Source organism: Cheilinus undulatus, linkage group 12 (genome assembly GCF_018320785.1).
Source record: "Cheilinus undulatus linkage group 12, ASM1832078v1, whole genome shotgun sequence".
Lineage (NCBI taxonomy): Eukaryota > Metazoa > Chordata > Actinopteri > Labriformes > Labridae > Cheilinus > Cheilinus undulatus.
In genome coordinates, this window is record NC_054876.1 from 43,796,912 (window position 1) to 43,820,016 (window position 23,105).

The window sequence follows — 23,105 nt, forward strand, 5'->3', positions numbered from 1 at the left end:
GTGAAGCCAAGGCTACCAGAAACTGATTTGCTCACCATGGTGTTACTGTGTTTGATTGGCCAGCCAACTCATCTGACCTGAACCCCATAGAGAATCCCTGAGGAAAGGGCAAGAGGAAGACTAGAGACACCAGACTCAACAAAACAGACGAGCTGAAGGCTGCTATCAAAGCAACCTGGGCTTCATAACACCCCAGCAGTGCCACAGGCTAATTGGCTCCATGCAACGTCACATGGATGCAGTAATTTGTGCAAAAGGTGCTCCAGGCAGGCACTGAGTGCATAAATGAACATAATTTTCCAGAAGGTCAGCATATCTGTATGATCAATCATTTTATGGACTGGTATTTTGTGATATTTTAATTTTTGGGAAGGTGGATTTAGATTTTTGTGAGCTGTAATCATCAATATTGAAACAAAAAAGTATTGAAATATTTTGCTTTGTATAAGATGAATCTAAAATATATTGAAGTTTGAAATCTGCTTTGTTTGCTCATTATTAGAGTTCTGTACACATCGACACATCCAATGTTTGACATTTTATTGACACGAGATGCGGTACTGTGACAGTGACAAATCATTAACAACAGGGTTACAGCAATGATGATAGACTTCTCATTTTATGTCAGAGCTGAATCCATACATTCTGTATTGATGGCAACATATTTGGGAATACTTTCATTAGTGGGAATGCTTGAAAAAATTCTCTTTTAAAAAACATGAGATCCAGAACAGAAGATGAAGATTAGATTATAAATGAAGGGTTAAAACTGACAGTGGGCTCATGCAGGCATATGTACATTTATTTTAATTTTAACTTCACATAGGAAAATAGCATCAACATGACACCTGATGATACACAGATATGCCTTTTCTGTTGATTAGATAGAGGCAATGCATTTAAAATTTGAAGGTAATACCAAAACATTTCATCAAGTTTGCTACTCAAACAACACCATGACTTGTCTACACTGTACTGAAGCAGCTCTGGGCTTTAGAGCACAGACACCCTATTGTTCTACAGCACAGAACACGCCAACATTAGAAGGTTATATTGACACTGGGGCACTAAAACACAAGCTTGGCTTTTAATTTGCATGTGTGCTTGGTCCTGTGATTGGTTTGGCTTACTGGCCGTAAGTTTAATGAAAATAAGACGAAGAGTGGTGTCAAAAGTAGAGGTGACAACGTTTGAATCACATTATAGAAGTGAAGCTATGGCACAAATAAAGCAAGGTAAAAGGAAATACACAGAGGTAGATGCACAATAAATAGGAATGGTGATAAAAGAATTCATACTTTGATTAAACAGAGCTGTTAGAAAAGGAATTACGTGTGCTGTAAAAGTGCAAGCACTGGTGAGCGAGCTGCTGTGGTTTGTGTAGTGGTTCAAAGGTAATTCAAATATTTCAGCGGAAAATAAGGGCGACTTCTCCAGGAGGATATCCTTATTTTTATGTCTTTCATTCATGTAACCCCTGGTTTCCACTTGTGTACATGACTGACGTCCATATATCCTTAAATAAAAGGATTATGCCTCATAGTATCCTAATGCAAGGACTAACTTTTTAAAAGACTGATAGAAAGTACCCGTAGCTGGAGGATGATTTCTTTTTTTTTTGGTCTGCTTATTTCCATTCCATGGCTTGGATTGTATTAAGGGAAATAACTTAGACATGTTTAAAAATCAGTGAGGAAGTTGGCCTGCCTGGACTGTAGAATATTTTGAGATATACCTTATTTAAGAGACGCATGAACAGCCAAACAAGCTGAGATAAGCTAACTCGTTTATCCATTCAAATGTTCATTTGTGTCTTCAATAACCTGTTTTTGTTTGATTTGGCCTTCTAACTTTCTACAAAACAGTATAAATAGATTTGAAACTGCTAAGATGATCTGACAACATCTCATATCCACTGATTAATCTTGCTGTTTTCATGTCATAGTGATTAATCTGACTAATTTACCAGCATGTTCACTAAACTAGCGCACTGCCATACTGTCTCTGAAATCCAGCAAAAAAGTTTGACTTTTCCAACGTACTCGAGACATTTCAAGATGAAAATATTTCAGGAGGGAGGTCTTTCTCAGGCATGACATCAGAGATTCCTATAGGAATGAACGGACTTTGGGTTGACTCACCTCCAACACTATATGCAAGTGGAAACAAGGGGTTAACCGTTGCTTGGTAAACTGTTATTACAAAGAACTCTGTCCACTCAGGTCAACTGGAATGCATTCTTGTTTTGGAATTGAATTTTTCTTTCAAGCTTTTATCAGTGTCAGAGTGACTGATCATGAAATCACAGCAGAAAAAATACTAAAACTGCAATAATTTTAAGAGCTTTTATCTTGGTGCAGCAACCTGCAGAACAATAGTGGTGTATTTCTGCCCACATTTCTTTTTTTCAGTTGCTGTGCAATCTTGTACACACTTGTAGAAAAAAAAGAAATGTTTCCTTGCACAATAATACTATTCAATCCTATGAAATACAAGGAGTCTTGTTGAAATTATTTGCTTACGGTGTCAATGTCTTTGTCAATTTAGAACATCAAATTTAGTTTCTGAACATTATTGTTGTTGTTGTTTCTTCACAGAAAACAGTAAAAGGAATGAATCAACACTGGTGTTATTCAGTTTGGTCAGCTGAAGCAAAGAGAGTATCAAAATCAAAGCAGAAGAAAAGAGCAGCACTAAGTACAAAAAGGGAGAACAATGGCTTTTTGAAACTGTGGTGTTTTCCACTCAATCACATCTTCACAACACTAAGACGTTTAGTTAAGGATGGAATGGTTGACATGTTTTCACAGGGAGGTAAAATTGAAATGGGTAGTTTAATAAAGGGATTCGTTAGTGCGTTCATCTGACAAAAGAAAGGAAACATCAACAGCAGTTGTACTGTTTGACCAAAGCACAAGATAGAAGACTAAAGATCGTCAGTCGGGCAAAAAATGGCCCCAGACTTTTTTCATTCAGCTTCACTGTTGGGATTCCTTTGTTTTGCCAGGTCACTGCAAATGGCAGAAAACAATAAAGCACTGCTATTTGATGTCAAGATGAAGCAAAGGTGCTAAGTTGAACAGCAGGTCAGTTCTTCAGCACAGAGTCGTACATCTGGTAGACATACTGGGACACCTCAGGGGCCCGACACTTCAGAGAAAGCTGTGGACAGAAATAAAAAACACAAATGAGGGGGACAGAAAGAAATCAGTCTAACTGTTCCACCTAAGGATGGACACATACTTGCTGTTTCATCTGGCAGCGTCATGAGTTCCTGTAAATATATTTGCCTATAAACGATGCATTTTACTAAATGCACTACCAGAGCTTTTAGGTTGTATAGGACTACCTGAAATGTGGGATGTAAACTAAAATATGAACACACTCAAGGATGTAACTGGGTGTGTTACTTCTGATGTCAATGTTAATTCTGACATCAGAACACTCTTTATAGTAGGGATAGACCGATTATCAGCCTGGTTGAGTATCCGTGCTGATATTGTGCATTTTGACAAGTCTGCTTTTATGGCTCTGTTGCATATGTGTCTTCCCCTCTGGCTCTATAGATCAGAACAGTGCATCATCACTTCCCGCTTTCCAATGAGACCATGCCTCACTATGGGGGAAAACAAACCCTCACACTGAATGGCGGTAGGTTAGAAAATGATGGTAACAATGTGATTAGAAGCCATTTTGTTGTGTTTTGTGCATTAAACAATCAAAAAGGCATAATTTAAGGCATGCTTTGTTACTCTCAAGTAACACTAGAGTGTCAAAGAAGGGAGGTGCCTCTTTTTCCCCCCAATATGGTGATATGTGATATGCGAGTATTCTGAGGCTCCTCATCTTATGTTATTTACAACAAACAACCTTTTGTGCAGATCTTGACTCGTACTGCAAATCCAATATGTATTTTTGTATTGAAGGGAGTCGCAATTGTTATATCATTCTCATATTCAATAAGAAAAATGTACAAAAATGAAGAAAGCAGGATTTTTTGCAAACTTTTCCAAAAAAATGTCACTTGAATGATTGCCTGATATGTAATGCACAACATCTCTGCTGCAAAAAAAGTTGTAAACTGGTATTTTGGCACAAATTTCAGGTTTAAGAAATACTGCATCTTCTGGGATTTGAAAATTGCTGCAGGCCATATTGCGATTTAATCTAACTTGCGATCAATTGCCCAGCCCTACTTTTGGCTAAAACTAGAGGAGTGATGTGGGCAAATGTTAGACCGGTGCTGTGTTCTTAATGACTTTTAGCTAGCAATTGCTCTGTGACAGCAGGAGCTGTAGTCTCTCTGCCTATTAACAGCTTTTCCACACATTCACTAACTTATTAACCACATTTAAGTGTTAAGATCCAACACACATAAGGCATGGAACCTGAACACACCCTCATGTATGTCTATAAATTTGTTTATTTTATATTGTTGCTATGCAAGTAATTACTCATAAATGGCCTCCATTGTATTTTTTATCTCACTGGGCATTAGATTTTTGATCCCAATAACAGTTTTACTGTGAGGTTTCATATTTTAAGCTTTTAAATCCCCAATGACCCAAACTATCTCACTGACTGTTTTAAAGGAATGTTCCCCTAGAAAGGGACGGGGCTGGCATCGTTTGGGCAAAGTACACGGATGGGTTGCTCTAGTCTATCCTCACACACTACTACCTCATCTAATTTCCTGCCCACAACACTATTGATTGGCTAAGATGTCACTCAAGTTCTAGCCAATCAACACCGCAGTCTGATGTGCAGTAAGAGCAGAGGGGAGCTTTGTGCTCTAGTGGGAGCTAGTAGCACTGAAAATGTCACTAATTTTCTGGATCATCATTGGGCTTTGCTGTTTTCTCTTTAAGAGGGTACATCTTACATATCTATTGTAGTGTTTGTGTATATATTTTGTTTTGAATAGTTGATAAATCCACAACACAATTTAGGATGATGACATGAACGCTGCAGAGGTAAGGTAACATTAAATTAGCTATTTAGTCACACTTTATAAACCATGAATAAACAATGAAACCATTAAATGTTTTAGCCCTGAACAGGCAAAAGCAAGTTTGTCTGTAATTCCTTTTATGATTTCCTCTACCTCACCTGTCAAAACATTTGTCTTTATAAAGCCTGTTAATAAAATAAATAAATAAAAGCTGGTTTGACTAAAAAGGTACAAAACATAAAATGTTTGCATAGAAAAACTATGATCTGTTTCTATACAGGTACATTTCCAGGTACAAGCCTGGACATGCCACTATTGCACTAAATCACTGAATACTTTACCGTGTAGTTGGGGTTTCCAGGCTGAATGCGGAGCTCAGCCAAGATCCAGATGCCATTGGTGAGCTTAAGGGACTGGTAGAGCATGTCCTGGCCTTCTACGTTTCTCTTGGCGATGGTGTAGATGTTGTTATTCTGCAGCTTCCCTGATACTGTGTCTGCAGGATCAGATTCAGGATTAACAGATCACCCCACTTTGTTATCATCTAGTAACTAAAGATAAAACACTCAAATGGCTGCAGTCACTGTAACTAATGACACTAGTGTAAATATACAGTTATGTCACTAGAGGCTACTGGGAGAAGGTTTACTAGGGAACTGAATATTAAATCTCTCTATGAGGTTCCTAATGAACTGATAGTGGTAGTTTTAGCAGCAGGTCTTGAACCCTACATCTCCTACAACACAGGGACACTTCTGGAAAAAAATTGTGTCGTCAGCTGCCAGAGTAATACCGGCACAAATATGCACACGTTGGAGAAGTCACCCTTTTACAGAGAAAGAGGAAGTGTTGAAGTATCCAAAGTTAGGCATGCAGATGAAGAAAGAAAACAGAAAAATTGTCAGAGCTTTGGGAGAGTTGTAGCTGGCATAAAGGCTGGGGGGTTTTTCAGCTCTGCAGAAAATCAAGTAAAAGTTTTCTGGTCTTTGGAGGTGTGCTCCCACTAGAGGGGGGGTATTCACATTTTAGGAGCAACTAGGGCTGGTAAAAAGACTAATCAGGTGTTTTACATTTGTCTTTAAGCTTATTTTGATCACTGCTCTCTGAAGAAGAGCACTGATGTTACTCTCAATGTTTACTATTGTTCATGTTAGTTTGACGAATTAAACTAGGCAGAAGGCATCAGGGCTTTTATGTTTCTCAAATGGAAGAGGTGAAAAGGAAAAATTAAAGCTAAAAAAAAACAGGATTTGAAAATAGTCACAAAGTTATTAACGCTTCTCCTCTGTAAAGCTGGGCATACACTGTGTAAATCCATGCTGACTTTACATCTGTTGTGGCAGAATGTCAACCCATACTGTGTGACTGAATCGCTTACAAACCATGGCCATCGTGCACGATTTATGAACTCACATCTGCAGACAGGATGCATATCAGCTCAAATCTACAGAATTTCTTTTTTAAAACGTCTCACACACTGAGTATAAAGTGTTTCTAGTCAAATCCTCTCACTCCCGCTATCTTTCTCTATCCCATACATGTCAGCAGCAGGTCTGCAGGTAGGAATATTTACTACTTGTTCACTCCATTTATTATAGCAGGGGGCATTAGAAAGTCATTTCTGGTGCTGTCTTTGCAGGACATTGTCTAGCAGTTCAGAGAGGAAAAAATTCCCCGAAGGTGTTTATTCTGCTCATGTTTCTGCTCTCACTGTGAAGTGTTTGGATTCTTATGACCAAAATATCAAACGTGTCAGAAATTTATCCGGCCAGTCAGGAGCAGCTGGCCATCTGATCTCCCCGTACACAGCACGTCAAACAACGCTCGATCCAACTAAAAGCCGACACGACTTCCAAGTGAGTCATGAAATGGTGAAATGTATACAGTGTATGCCCGGCTCAAGAGACATTTTCTTGACTGCTTTGAAAGAAAAGGACACAAAAAATCTTATAATAGCAGGGGACAGTTTAATTCCCAAACCTACCTGCATTTAGGTGACACTCCTTTATTTGATACTGCAGCTCGTTCTCATTTGGAATGTCTTTCCAGGTTGCCAGGAACACCTGTCGCTCTGAAAATAAAAATAAAACACAACAATCAGGATTTGGAGGCAAAAAATCTGGCTTGTCTTTAATCACCTCTCTGCAAAACCTCATCTCAGTGAACTGAATTGTGTAATTGTTACTCTGTTTTAAGAAAATATTATAACCCATGACTTCTGTTTAGTGAGAACTGTACAATTAAACATTTTTAAAATATAGTGAACAGCACTCTGAAAAATTTCAATCCCCATTTATGCCATGTGTGATAAGGTTTGTGTGAATACTGATGTGATTCTGTTCTTTAAATCTGAGTAAAATTCATACCCATTTTTCCATCTTCAACAAAGAATACATTGAGAGGGATGAGTACGCTGAAGTAGAAGACATCAATGCTGTTCTTCACAGCCACCTTAGGTTAAGAAAACAGAGGAAAGCATGGATTTGACTTTAGACATTCAGACACCGTTTTCTTTGTGCACCTGCTTGGTTTTATTAAACTGCTTGAAGAAGTTACCTTACATGGGTAAACTCAACAGCAGTTTTTTTAAATCTAAATTTCTGTCCAATTTGCGCCATCAGCTGTTAATATTTTTGAGCTTCTGTACCTGCAGATTATTGAGTGGATCCATCTTCATTACTGGTCCAATTGTGTTGAGAGGCAAAGAGATGTCGATACTCTGGCTGGGCATCAGAGGAGTGTGAATGGGCAAAGGACTGGTAGGAATCACCCCAAAACTACAAAAAAAATTAAAATAATTTTGGTCAATAAGGTATAAAGAAGTCCAACACAGTGAAGCTACTATTTAGGACAGTCTAACACCAGAGGATCTGGGCCTGGATCAGGCACTTGATGCCAAAGTCTGGTTCATTTGATCAGTGCAAACACATTTATACTTGAAGAGGTGGCCTTTGGCACAACTCAAGCATGATCCATCACACTCGAGTGCAGGGTACCCATCAGCAAGCAGAGTTAAAAAGGATAGGACAGTGGATGTTTTAGGGAAAGGCTTAGCGAAATCTGTCTGAAATAAATTTTAGTCAGCAACATCAAAAAACTGTTTCACCCCTGGTGTCAAACAGTGAACTTGAGCAATTCTGCTCAGGCAAAGAATGATGATAACAGAAGACTGGAGAGGGGAGCAATCATGCTCAGGCATGGTATGACACAATTATGCCTAACGTTAAATCAGCCTCAAAGAATATGCAGTGTTTCCAGTATTGTACCCTACTGTAACCTTTACTGACATATTTTACTGACCTGTTCTTGTTAAACTGAATAGCAAAGTCGGTCATGTGTTGCAGAGCCTTGTTGGTGAAGGTCATGTCCATGTACATGTGGCCCTGACGACGAGAGAAAGTGCCAGAGATTTCCAGTCCCTTGGCTTTAACAGCAGGCAGCCACACCTGTGAAAAAGAGCACCAATGTTTTTAATTTATATAGTGAACACTCATGAGTAGGACTGTTGATAGGACAATTCTCTGATTATGATAGATTCTCATTTTCTAACTAGAATGGCCGTCTGAGGCGGCAGACCCACACCTAAACAGCGCCACCGAGGAACTCACGCTCCCATTAATCACTATGGTGTTCAAAATTTCAAAGTCTGAGAAAAACTGAGTGTGGGCGCAGATCATCACCAAAATGTAATTGATTCTTCCCTGTCACTATCCCAATATTCCCTGAACGTTTGGTGAAGATACGACTTTCCGTTCTCGAGTTATCTTGTACACATACAAACAAACAAATGAACAAACGAACAAACAAAGATACGGACCCCTTTACATAACCCCCTGCCGATTTCATAGGCGTGGGTAACTAAGATATCGTGCATATCAGAGAGACATCTGTAAATACAGACCTACTCCTTTTTCTGACCAGCCCTAGACTATTGATCACATGCTACTTGAGACTTGCTCTGAACTCGCCCCTCAAAACCTATAGAGTTCACCCGATCACTTCATTTTGTATACCTGGTGTTCCTCCCTCATGCGTAACTCTCCATCTGCAGTGCAAGCAGTCACACTCCAAAGGTGACTCAATGGCAAGCATGTCTGTGCAGCTGCTACAGACGAAGCTGACTCACACTCACAAAACAGGTGCTACGTTCAAGAGGAGTGCTTCCACAAACCCTGATTGTTTTGTAGAAGGAGTGTATGCGATATTCCTTATAGTATACTGTATTTACCCCTCAGCTGTGATACCAAACCCTGCTCATTTCCCTTTTTAACCACATGTAGTTTAACCGCCAGGCTGCTATGCCTTGTCATTTTGTCTTTTCAAGCATAAACTCTAACACTTCCTCCGAAAACTTCTCCTCTTCCAAACACACTGTTTCCTTACTCATAGATATGCTGTATATGCAGCATTAGTGCACTCGGTCATGTGATTGTGCATGTGTATGTAGGAATTTAGGAGTCGTACACATGTTAGAATAATATTTTGCATATACTGAAACGTGATCCTGCTGGTGTCACTGGTATTGATGACATGCTCTACAATATCTACTGAATTACATCCTACTTGTTGAGACTAAAGTTAAGTGAACTCACTGCTTTTGCAGCAGCGTAGCCTCCAGTGGTGATGGCCATGCCTGAAGAGAGCTCAAACAAGTCGTTGAGGCCGCTGCTGACAGCTGGAGGTGCTGGTGTAGGTGATGGAGCAAATGTACTTGGTACAGATGAAGGAATGAAGTTCTGTCCCACCTTGAGCAATCACGACAGAAAAACACACAAAATAACTCACCAGAATTGTGGAGAACTTCAGAAATCTTATACATCTACAGATTCTCACACACATTTTGAAGTCATGCCAAAGGAAGAGACAGAAACACCTGAGTGATGAAGAGAAAACACGTCTGAACTAAAGCAGCATTAGTGAGAAAGCGTGTTAAGAAGCTGAAATGTGAGGCGAGTCATTTCTGTGGTTTAGTGTATAAAATCATTTACCTACAAGCTTTAATGAGCACATAGTCATTCAGATTCTAGTTAAAGTTAGGTCTTCTATCTAAAGTTGTATGAGTGAAAACAAGCCAGGTTTAAAAACTTAAGAAACACAAAGACTTTTGAGTATGTGATGGGTTAAATCAAATAAGCATACAGCATGCAGACAGGCAGACCACCAAACAGAAGGGCTGGACTTACTGCTGGACTTCCCCCAACACCTCCGCCCAGGTCTCCCCCCAGCTACAGGAGAGAAGAGAGGCCCCCAAAGACAGCATCCAAAACATCACAGACAGACCAAACACACAAACAAAGACAGAGACAGAGACTTTCTTAGCAACCGCAACCCATCAAGAGGAACCCTCACTTTCTGTGGAAATAGCAGCTTTGAATGTTAAGTTAGACATTAAACAATAAAACCTCATAAATCTGCAAGAAGGTTATCAAGAAGTCCAGTTATCCCAGCGGCTTGAAGAAGTGGGAAAGCAACCACAAACAGCTGAAGAAAACTGGTTTTTACACATCTGTATGAAGGGAAATTTACTCGATAATGTGTACATGTACTGAAAGTTTTCAATATATCAAAACAGCAATGACATAAGAGAAATAACTTTGCAGTTTATGAGTACTGTATGAAACAAATTGAAAACAGCAAAGATTAAAAACAAGTGGAATATTTAACTACCATTACTACAAATGCTGATACAGACAAACAATTTAGGAAAAAATGTGCAGCAATTATTTGATATTCATAAGAAATTTACCAATACATGCCCATCAAGCCTTTATGACCAAAGAAGATCCTCAGTATAAAGGTGCAACATTCACTTTTGTTTTCACACTGTTATAAAATCCTGGACACTTCTGATCACCATAAATCATCCTCATACTAATAAATAAACCTCTCTGATGGGTGCAGATAACAGACTTCCAGTTGGAAAATGAGACACAATGTCAGTTAACCCAATTATGAGATTTAAGAATGAGGCTGGTATCATATTTTCGTGTTGTTCTGATGCATCTCAGACTGCTTTTTTCCCGCTCTACCCTTAGCTACAGTGAGAGACTTCAAAATTTTTAAAAGTAAATGGATGGAAATTCTGTTAAAGTACACCTCCAGTTTATTTATTTATTTTTTGCTGTATGCAGCTGTTATAAAAAGGGAGCTTTCCTACTTTTTGGTATTATCTCAATTCTACTTGTTTTTTTATTTATTTATTTTCTATCTTTCTTTTATTCAACCTTTATTTAACCAGGAAAAAAACCCTGCTGGGATTAAAAATCAATGTATTTTTCAAGAATGTCCTGGCTAAGACACAAGCAGCAGGGATTCTGCATGATACCTTGTACTTTTTTGCTATCAACTATATTAAAATGTGATGACAAGGCACTGCCCACCACTGGCTGGGAAATATAATCACAAGGAGCACCATGAGTGGGATTCCATCTAGAGCCAGACTGATGAATTGGCCAACCAATTTAATCGGCCGATTATAGCATATAAAAATAACTGCTAATCAGCCAAAAGTTGGCAGATAGACGCTGGTGTTAATACTTGTATTTTCACTAATAAAGTGCAGGGAGGATTTGTAGGACTTGTTTTTACTTAGACATGTCTGTGTTCAATCATTTATCCAGTAGAGGGCGCTTTGACTCCTTTCATACTCCATAGTAAAATGTGAAATTAACAGTTTCCTGTTTCAGTTCAGCCTGCTGGTCCATGTGCCTCATTGTGTTGGTCACACTTATCTGTTTATGTTAGGTAAAGTTAGAGTAACCAAGCTTAACTTAGCTAGCTATAAACTTTAGCCAAGTTAGTAACGTCACAATTAATGAGACTGTGCAATATCTCAGTCATATTACGCTCACTCAGGCAGCCACATGCTGCCAGATGAGACCTGAGCAAATCAGTTTCTAGTTGGAGTTTGATTTATGATGGCTTCACGGTTCAGAAAGATAGAGAAGAGAAAATGTAAATGCATGTCTAGAGGACATCAGAAAGGCGCATCTCAAAACCAGGTTTTACCTGTGACTTTTATGACAGTGCTTATCCACTTACCTATTATCTACAGAGGCTAATAAATTCATCATTTGTAAATACACTCACTCACCACTTCATTAGACACATCTGTGTAATGTAATGTACACCAACAACATCTCTACCATGAATTCTACTTCAATAAATGTATGACTTTGTGAATGTCGTTGACACTGCCAGAGAGGCAACATGTTTGACTTATATCCAATGGATCAGAAGCAGCTATTAGGCTCTCACTCGAACATGGGAATCAAACTCCTCTCACCATCAGCTTTATACAGCTATTTAACGCTCCAAACTCTCCTTTACTCTTCAGTAGTTTTTTGTCTAGCTGCTTGCTACCATCTCTGTAACAAAAAATATCTTCTTGCTGTGACAACAAGCTGCAGACTAAGAACCAGCTAAACTATTGCCCTGTTATTCTCTACTGTTTTTGTTTTCAAAGTCATGGCATTTATGGACATTAATGACCCCTCCACCGCACAGACACACCACAACACTTTTCAGTCCCACTGGTACGAAGGTTGAGGTCTCAATCAAGTTAAGCATACGCGTCCACTGTGAGGGGAAATTAACCTGTGTGTGCACTGGTGTTTGATCATGCTCACCAAACTGTCCAGGCCTCCTCCCAGGAGATCCACTGCACCCATCTGCATAGAGGAAACCTGGGGCACATTGACTGGAGGGCCAAGGTCCAGGTTCAGGAGGTCCCCCAGCAAGTCACCTTGGCTGGGGATCACATGTGGCTGATCAATGGCAGCTGCTGGCCCGCCACTCACTGGGCTCTCACCAGTATCAATGCTGTTAAAGGAGAAAAGAAAGAATATTGTAACAAAGCCAAATGTGGCCGGATTTATATTAACAAAGATGACGGGGAATCTAAAGCTTACACAATGTTTGGTGTTTGTGTGTCCTACCTGCTGTGCTGAACAGGAAGGTGTTTCCTGTGGATCCCATGGCTGCCCTCCACGAAGGCGCTGGGAGGTTTGTGATAGACAGAGGCCAGAGAGCCAATGTGGCAGATGAGTTCATCCAGCAGGGTGGGCTCAATCAGGTCTGTCTCCTCTGAGATCAGGGGCTTCTCTGACAGGACCACCTCCTTGGCTGTCACAGGATCAGTGGACAGCAGACGCCAATAAATGTAGCCTCTATCACGCAGGTCAGGGTTGTCAGAGTCCTGTAGAGGGGCACAGTTCAACATGTAAACTCTCAATTAGGGATATAAGCCATTAGCTACACGCAGAAATGACGATCACCAATAATTCTGGTACCGACTAAATGACTGATTATTCTCGCCTCTCTATAATTAACTGGTCAAACTGGGCATTTTAACATCAGACTAGCCAACTAAGCAGTGTTGTTTTGGCAACTATTTTAAGTTTAGTCTTAGTATTTACAGTAAAATACCTTCTAGTCACAAGTTAGTCATTTGCAATCTTAAAAGGTTTTAGTGTAGTTAGTTAGTAAATCAAAAACACTTTAGTCCAGTCACCTGAGTGGCCAGGCTGAGGACCTGCTGCACCAACTCCTGAGTCTCTGACGGCTTCTTCAGGAAAAGTTTGACGATGGCAGTGAGCAGAGTGAGCTGGACCTGTCAGTCAAAGCACACATTTAGACCTCTGTTTTATTTTACAGAGACAACAAAAGTCTAATCTCTCATCCTCACTGTGAGGGAAAGAAATACACAGTTTGTTTAGAGTATTAACCCTTCTTCTACTGAGTTTTTGTGATAAACCCACCTGAGTGCTCTCATCATGGAAGCCTTCGAGGAAACTTTCGAGCAGTTCATCAGCGTTGTCGATTCTCTCAGCGTACTCGCCAACGATCCAGATCATGGCAGCACGAGCATCAGGCTCATCCAGGGAGTCCAGATTCTCACAGAGAGTGGCAATGATGCTCTCATACCTGAAGGACATCTCAGTGGTCAGAATGAATCAAAGCAAAAACTGAAATGATAAATGAAACCCTCTTGCATGTAAGACTGCAAGGAATGATTTACAAGCTATCAAACAATGAAGCTGCTCTAGATTATCTATAGAAACAAATTGTGTTTCCAGGACAGAGGGATTAGATGTCATTGGTTCAACATACTTGTTGGGGTACTTGCGGAAGATGTCCCTGATGACAACAATGGCCTCCTGAACAACGTAGTTAACCTTAGTCTGGATCAGGTCCAGCAGGGTGCTGACACAGCGCTCAGCTGATTGCTGAAGAGGAACAGAAGAGAGGATCCAATTCAGAAATACTTATTATAAGGTCATAATAAATCACAACACTGCTAGTTCATGAAGTGCTGTTACATTATAAACTATGTATGAGAACTGTTTTCCCTCTCTAGCTGGAGGTGAAATCTTTCAGGACTGAGAGTGAACAATTGTTCACTACGTCATATAAATGCTACAGCGTGAGTTAAAATGTTCTGGAGTTAATTAGATTTCCTCTGCTTTGCTGAACACAGACACTGCGCTGTAAAAATCAGCTATGATTGCATTTCTCACCTCCACTTTGATGGCACAGCGTCCAATAGCTCGTACAGCCTTACGCACAAAGTCAACATCCACTTCTGTTGCATATTCTTTCAGTTCAGCAAGCACCTAATGGTGAAAGGAAAAAGCATTTTCTTTCAAGATTTCATTTCAGTTTTACTAATTTACTCCAGCTTATATGTTTTTATCAAAATAAAGATTTGTTTAATGCTTTGTTATCACTTCTGGGCAATTAACACTCTTTTCTATTTCAATACTGGTTGTTTAGCTGCACATAAACTAAGGACCTGATGGTGACCCTCCAATTTGTTTTAAGAGCTCTGAAATTACATTCACTCTCTCTCAAAACACTATCAATACACATATAAAGACAAATTTTTTGATACAATAAATCATGATTATTACTGCCAGTAGCACAGTTTTCCTCCTTACAAGGTTTGCCTGTTGTGTTTAAGGTACCTGAGCAATGTTGGCTTGAGAAGCCAAGCGGATCATGATGTCCAGTTTCTCCAGTTTCACATAGATCGGGTCGTTGTACTTAACAAAGAAAACCTTAATTTCCTGCTTCAGAATCTCTGGCCTGCACATAAAACATTCAAACAGTCACAAAAAGCAGGAGAAAGTCTTTGCAAACACCCGTAGTTTGACAGGAAAAATAACATGAAGCACCCTCAGTCATATTAAAGCAGACCAGATTGTAATATCATTTACATACAACAATGTTTAAAGTGATGAAATGCTTTATTTTTATCTTTTTTGCTCAATTTTAAGTTTCATTTAGCAAAAGATACATAAAAAAGGAACCACACTAAAAATAAGTTATTAATCTCTCTCTATATATATTAAGTTTATTATATTATCATTTAGTTGAACTTGACCACACACCTTTTCTGGACAATGAGGTTGATGTTCCTCAGAGCCACATACTGGACCTCAGGCTCTCCGGAGAGTAAGGTGACCAGAGGTGGGGATAATTTCTTCAGTAAAGTGTTGTAGTAGTCAGAGTCCTTTGGCAGCAGCTCTAAGAACTTCATCAACACCTTGACAGCTGACAGCACCACAGCTGAGTTGGCGTGAGACAGCCGAGGAGTGACACGCTCACAGATGCTTTCAAAGGAGAGGAAACAAAGGTTTGAGTAAATGGGGGTCACATTTTACATTATTCTGAATCAAATATGAATCTCATCCTGACAAGGATTTTTTTACTGCTCTTCTTTTAACCTGTGCTATATGATTAAGTCATAAAATCACTAAACTTGGTGGAAGACAAAAAAATACTTATTTCTTATTTTCCCTTGAATAGAGCTAAACTATGCACACAGTTCTGCCAGTATTTTTTCTGGTTTTAAGATATTAGTCCTCAAACACTCACAGCTTCCCAGCAACACTGATATCATTCCCACTTACCAAAATTTAGCAGTCTGCACAGGATGTCTTTAAAGTGTCAGCGATAGCAGAGATAAGTGATTCTCTCTCTTAAAATCAAGCATTTATGCAGGTCAATCAAACAAGCCAACAGCCCAAACTTCACACAGAGGGATAAGCACCTTTGGGCCTCACGCTCGTCTTTGGGGTTGTAGTTAGACAAACAGTCCAGGATGAAGATCTGTCCCCACTCCGTGCACTCGTTCAGAGCCGTCAGCAGTTTGTTGATGTTCTGAGGATTAAGATCCAGCAGGTTGCTGTTTGGGTGAGACTCGCTGATCTCAGACAGGGCAGCAACGGCATTGGCAACAACCTGAAGGACAGAGGAGTTCTTTAGTGAGACCCTGGGAGGAAACTCTTTGTTGTATTGAAAAACAACTTATTTATTAACCAGAATGTATCAGGATAAATTCAGTTCCGACGTTCAAAGTTTTACAGTTGCCTAAAGAAGTTATTCTCAACTAGTGGTTTGGGGTCCAAAAGTGGGTCCCAAAGCTGCTTTCAGTGGGTCACAAGTAGTACCAAGAAAACGTATCTTGGATGTACATAAGCTCCATTTATTCTAATTCACCCTGTTTTACTGGACAAGGATAAAAAAAAATCCAGTTGTTTTACTGAGATTTTCACTTATTCATACAGTTATCTTAGAAATATCTTCAAGAAAGCTGTTTTTTCCACGATGTATTCATTTTTTAAGATCTTTATAAAAATAACCAAAATCTACATTATCATGGTAAAAAAATTAGTGAAATGATATGTTTGTATGCACGTCCTCCCGATGTTTTGTTGATCATCTTTTTCAGTTATATGTTTTGTTCAATCTAGGGTCCACACTGCAACATTTGAATTTGAATTAATGTCAGTGGTTGAAAATTTTGGAAAATTTGGGTCATGATTTCACATAAGGTGTTGGTGGGTCCTGAAGTCAGACCAGTTGAAAACCACTGCCCTTAAGTATACTGAGAGGGTTGTTTGTTTGATTCTTAGAGGCCAGTGTATATTGAATAGTTTAGGGTTAGGAAATCCAGTAGATGATTATACAGTATATTATTTGATTAATCCATTGTCATATTTCCAATAACTACTTCACTCAGTTGATTGTCGATTATTTTGTGATACCTTATGCCAGATTCAGATATAAGTACATATGTTCATGCTTGATCTTTTTCACTGGGTTATGTTGAATTTTAAACTCTTTCTCCATGATTATTTGGCATGTATGAAACACTAAAGGAGAACTGAAACCTACCATGGGATTTGAGTCAGCAATAAGATCTCTCAGAGAGTCAAGGAAACCCTGATCCTCCACCATCTGGGCGTTGATGTCGTGAAGTTTAGCCACACAGACAGCTGCCGTCTTCCTCACATATGGATCCTCATCCTTCAAACACTTTCTCAGCGGCTCACACAGGTACTCAGTGATTTTGTCCACTCGGATGCAGCCCATGGTACGGACAGCTAAAGCTCGGATCAGAGGGTTGGGATCCTCACAGTCCTGCAGGGAAAGACAAAATGGGAGTGTTACAAATTCATCAGGATACGTCCCACCTCAACCAAGATTTTAAAATTGATAAATTTTAATATCTAAGACTGAATTAAACATATTTTTTAGCTGATTAATGATCCACAATTGTTGCCCTTATTGTATTTACCACACTTTTGCTTTGTGGGTAAACTGAAAAAAAAAAACCCTCCTTCAGCAAATATTCTATTGCAATAAAATATAATATAAAACAAAAGTAAATCTTGCCATTTTCCTGTGCAAAGACTTGGATTCATCCCATTTTCATATAGATGTATTTTTTCTTTCAAGTTGAAAAACAAATAACTTTCATTCGGGTCCTTGCCTTGACAAAGCTGTTGACAGCCATGATGGCCATGTCCGGCTGGCTCTTGGCGTAGTTCATCAAATAGAGGTAGACCAACTTCTTCAGCTCCAAGTTGTCCGTCTGCATGCAGTTCACCACATCTGGGAACAAAGAACTGGCAGCACAGAGCGAGGTCTCAGTCAGACTCTAGAGTACAAAATCTAACAGAGCTTTCTTTAATCTTCATGGCACAACTCATCAAAAATGTCAGCCTATAGGAGATCATGATTTCTAATCAGAGGTGTTGTTCAGTCTGAATAACCTCCTGATAAGAACATTTTTTTCCAATTTGATACCTGATTTATGAAGCTATTGGCCAGATGTTAAAGGTCAGAAGAGCTTGAAACTCCAAAATCGCTGTTCCTGCATTCCTCACATTCCTATTCCCCTCCCTCTCTGTGTTTACTTTAAGTTTTTAAGGACCCCTGACGTTTTGGCACATGGTCGTTGCTTGCAGACACAAAAGCTTGTCGTCCCCCAACAACTTAATGTTAAAAACCCTTATTTTTCCGTATTTGCCTAAAGCAAGTGGTATGAGTATGCTGACAGTGAGGGAGTGAGGAACTGCATGTAGAAACATGATATGGGCACACCTCTGTTGGTTTAAGATACTACTACTACTTTAACTGCCTGGTTAATGTCAAGAGCCTGAGTCTGCAGGTATTACCTGACATCTTTGCCAACTGTCATTGCAGCAATGACCTTCTTCACTGCCTCTTTCCTCTTCTCCTTCTTCTCATTGTTCAGCTCTGCCTTCAGTTCAAAGATCTCCCCTGCAGAATAGATTGAACAGAGTGTTGACAGCGGCACAAATGAAAACAGTGAAAGATGATAATCTGGCAAAACTTGAAGCCACTTGAATTTGTTGAAGCAGAATTTTTAAGGATTTATGCAGAGGTACAGAAAATAACTGTCAGCTGACCCTGTTCCTTCCTGCTCACCTTTTTTGTTTGTTGTAAAATATTTGGAGTCCGTCATGATTGTGGTCCTTTACGCCTGTACACAGGAGAAACAAAGCATTATGACATGAGTAAAATCTGCAGCAATGCTGCTCTTTAACCATTATCTGGTTCATATTTCTCCTACATTGAGAATTCTTAATTCAGTGCACTTTTGTTGCCCATCCTACACTGCTTGATCTGGTGAGTGAAAATAACTGATGACTAAACCATGTATAGAATTGTTATTTCCTGCACTTCACATTTAATGTCACTAACATCATTAGCTAGCTAAAAGGTATCTAAATATCTAAATATGTATTTCAGACATGAACGGTCAGTCCTTGAAATTAGTCTTGAAGCTTAAGGATTTAGGAAGAAACTAACTTCAGTCCTTGCAGTGGCAAAAACTTAAAAAGTATCAGGTTTGTCCTGTAACCTCTCCCCACTCTTAATTTCAATTCTTTTTCACTACAGGTAGTACGGGAACAGCTTCATCGCACACAGACTTCCAAAAACATAAATCCAGAGAGAGCAGCTTCCAAGTTGTTTGTTGTTCATTGCAAAAATAAGAAAGTTAAATTAATGAAAAGCAAATATCCATTTGTTCAGGTTTCTTAATGTAATAAAGCACTGCAGCCATCTAAGGCCTGTGGACATTGACATTTTGCACCATGACCAGTCTTCCTCACTGTGCATCAGCCACATATAGTAACAGGCAAACACCTTCACCATCTGAGGAGGGTGCAAACAAAATTTACATTCATTCTGTAAAATTAAACTATGCAATAAAAACTAAAACGTGGCCCCTACAGTTTTTAAAAATCTTCAAAATTTAAGGAGTGAGGATGAACATAGAGAGCGACTTCAGCAGACAGGTCTGTTGGTCTGGCCAAACTCCAGACTTATTCACACATACTGACGATATTTACAGCAAATACAGGCCAATACTTACAGACAAAAGATTTTTCTAAGTATCAGCAGAAATCTGAATATCCGCCCATGCAGTAATTACTTAACTGCCGATACTAATATCATCCCTATAATATTGTGCATTCCTAGACAAAAGAACATGGACATACTATTTCATTAGCAGATTAAACTGAAAACGTAGAGTAGTCAACACTCACTGACAAACATCATGGTAGACTAGGTTAAAACCGAAAAGCTCTGTGATTTTTAAATGTGGAAATGCCACAGGGTGTTTTGAAAAAATGACCTCTGTCCCCACATACAATCTGTTGGACTGGGAGTAACAACTACTCTGTCTGTTATTTGGTAGGAAACAATAGCTTGCAGAACCCAGCCAATGTGTGCATTACAAATTATTTCAAACTGTGGTTGCAACACTCTGACAAGTTCCAAACTGCCTTAGTAAGCAGTGTCAGCGATGTTTATCTGCAGTATGATGACATGGTTCACATGAGTTAATAGTGGGAGTGGTAAAAGGCACAGTGTCCCCAGACTGATGAGCATTAGCATGAAAAAGCAGCATAAAATTGATATTTTACGGGGGATTTGGTTTCATTCAAACTGTCAATATGAAAATTATACACTGATTATATACACAGTGAGTCAGGAGAAAAGGCATCCCCGTTCACGTAGGCTGAAATTCTCATTGCAGTAGTCGCAAGTTCAGCTCTGGGTTCTGACAGTTTGGTGCATAACACCCCCAACTCTCTCTCCCCATGTTTCCTGCCTCTTCCAAGTAGTCAGATCTGATAAAGACCAACACCCCTAAAAACTTTAAAAGCTTTTAAATAAGACACTTTGCTGGAAAAACCAATATTCATTAAAAAAAACTGTTGGAGACTGAACTTGCACAAGTTGTGATCTCAACCTCATCAAACATCAGAATAAACTGAAAAGCCCAGCTTCATCTCCAAATATCCAGTCCACACCACAATGACATTTTTGTGCCTGAATGGGGGTAAGGCCAGAGATGATCTTGTTGTGTCACCTAGTGCTGCTGCTGCATGATTTGGTAATAATGTGTGACTGCAGCTGTGATAACATACATAAATGGTATCATGAGGCTACCTGCCTGGTTATCAAAAACAAAAGCAGAAAATAGTGATAGTTTTGTAGAGTGTATTTTTTTTAACTCAAAACATAAATATTAAGTGGCATAAAAAATACAGCACCTTAAGTATTTACAGTACTGCTTTCAAAATAACTATTACTGTCCAAAAGTTTTTCCCTTTTTATAAATAAGGGGTAACTCTACAAAGGGCAGATGCAAAGGTTCCTTTTTAAACTTTTCAAGTACTAATAAATACAAAATTAATTGAGTCCTTTAATGTGATTTTCTAATTGCACAGCCTGACAGCCTGCAAGTGCCATTACAACTAGAGTAATCATGCAGCACCAGTGTCACCTTTCGTTTGCCTACAGTATGTGTCCAGCTGTGTCATGAGCGCTCTTGTAAGCATACCTGCATCTTATAAGCACACACATCTGTGTTGTGTTCATTTTTGAGGACATGCACAGCCAACACATCGAACTGATGCAGGGAACATAGCAGCCATGATGCACCCACATAGTTAGAAGCAAGTATATCAGTTCAGGTCAGGTATGGGAGCATATGCCAGTTTGGCACTTTGCCACATCAACCTTGGTCAGGTACTGCTCTGGCCTGATGGCCAACCTCTGTGCCTGTGCCACGCCCATGTCCCATCTCCACAGATATCCTCCCAGCTGACCCCTCAACGATTGCCCCCGACATCTGGACCAGCCCAGTCCTGGGCACCAAGTGTTCAGTGAGCTGGATCAGGCCTGGGAAAGTCACCAGGTGCCCATAAAAGCCCAGCTGCTGTTCCCATATCAGCATTAGACACAGTCTCGCAAATAGCAACCAAAATACATTAAAAAGATGTCACAAAGGAGTCCAGCTGCATGTATAGTATATCTCTTGCTTAATAATCCAACATCAATTCCACAAAACCTTGAATAAGCAGATACATGTCCATGGTTTATAAAAAGCATATTCACTGATCACCTATGGGTGACATGTTCAGGTTCTCTCATAAATGTTGGTCATGTAGTTGTTCCCAACATGATCTTGTGTGTATTTACTCATTTTGTTCTCTACAAGGTCAATTGCAGCTGTTCTTTAAAGTAAAGAAAAACTGATACTTCATTTTGAAACCAAAAAGCATTGTCAAAGTTTTCAATACTTCATTACTTTATATACAATATACTTTTAAACAACATATCTTTATCATTTCAGTAATCTATAGTATCTAAGATTTAAAATTACAACATATTTCATGAGACAAGTATTGAGAGGGATAAATCCACTGCAAATTGTAAACACATTCCTACACATTGCTTTAATTGAACTATATCAGAAATGTTCATATGAAAAGGCCACTGTATTTGTGTTATTTCGACAGTGTTTAGCTTGCTTGAAGCTTTTAATACGTAAAAAGTTTTGATATATTGGGCCTCAGACTTCTATTCCTTTTGACACGGTATTGAAACAAGTATCAATACTAGATTTCTCCAAATTTCTGGTATCGTGACACCACTATAAAGTCCAGTGAGTTTTCTAGTTGTTTAAATCTGTGGTATTTTGCGTCATTTGAGGGATTCCACTAAGAAATGTCACATATGAAACTAGGGTTAACTACATATAACAGCAGGTCTTAGTTAAAAGCTAGCCGTTGATGAACCAATGTTAATTTAACGTCAAGTAACTCATAGTACATAAGACTGGAGTAATATTAACGTTAAGCTAGCATGGCTGTTACCATTATGTCGTTGAATGCTCATAGCGTACCTCCCAAAGTAATGGCTAATTTTAGACTGAGAGGGTGATTACTTGTCTTCTGTTGGGCTGGCCGTGATAACAGTTGACCTTTAATAAGCAATAGTAAGCAGCACAGCAGTTTCACTTTGCTAACATTGTTAGCCGCTCGATGCTAACGTATAATGCACCAGTTAAATGAATGCCGCTAATGCTAATGTCACTCCTAAAGAGGAGACGTAAACTAGCTAGTGACGCAAAAACACTCTTACGATTCCAACTACCAAAGAGGTTCCCAGCATAATTAACCGTTACCAGTTGGAGTAGTGAGTTACAATCCTAAAGCATTAAATCTGGCATCAAAACAGATGAGAGCTCAGCGGCCCAGTTTCCATCGCTGCCGACAGGATGTATGTTATGTTCGGTATATGATGAGCTGGCAAACGGACCGATCTATACGAAATCTAAAACATTACAATAATGCAATTCACGTTTCTGGAAAGTAAAATATCTCAGATACCTTTTGGAGTGTGTGTCAGCGGGAAAATATCTACAGTGGGAGCTAGACGCAGGTTGGTCCCTCGCCTGGTTGGAGAAAGATGGAGAATCTGGATCGAAATGGTGCGTTCATTGCAGCAGGAAACTGGAAAACTTCCCTCTTGAGATTAG

General features: G+C 39.4%; 1 protein-coding gene across 2 annotated transcripts; it reads right to left on the bottom strand.

The window, feature by feature from the left end:
* Positions 1-526: 526 nt before the first annotated feature.
* ap2b1 (adaptor related protein complex 2 subunit beta 1) lies at positions 527-23,055 on the bottom strand. Of its 2 annotated transcripts, XM_041800809.1 has the most exons (22): positions 22,957-23,055; positions 18,692-18,746; positions 18,418-18,523; positions 17,730-17,865; positions 17,132-17,377; positions 16,005-16,195; positions 15,343-15,564; positions 14,917-15,037; positions 14,470-14,565; positions 14,063-14,178; positions 13,711-13,876; positions 13,464-13,562; positions 12,889-13,148; positions 12,580-12,772; positions 10,135-10,176; positions 9,544-9,696; positions 8,252-8,397; positions 7,599-7,728; positions 7,318-7,402; positions 6,936-7,022; positions 5,293-5,447; positions 527-3,162 (listed from the first exon to the last, which is right to left on the bottom strand). In XM_041800809.1, the coding sequence occupies exons 2-22, from the start codon at positions 18,726-18,728 to the stop codon at positions 3,088-3,090; spliced, it is 2,862 nt and encodes a 953-aa protein (XP_041656743.1). In that variant the 5' UTR covers positions 18,729-18,746; positions 22,957-23,055; the 3' UTR covers positions 527-3,087. The 2 variants fall into 2 exon arrangements, with proteins under 2 accessions (XP_041656743.1, XP_041656744.1); XM_041800810.1 differs by lacking the exon at positions 10,135-10,176.
* Positions 23,056-23,105: the final 50 nt, after the last annotated feature.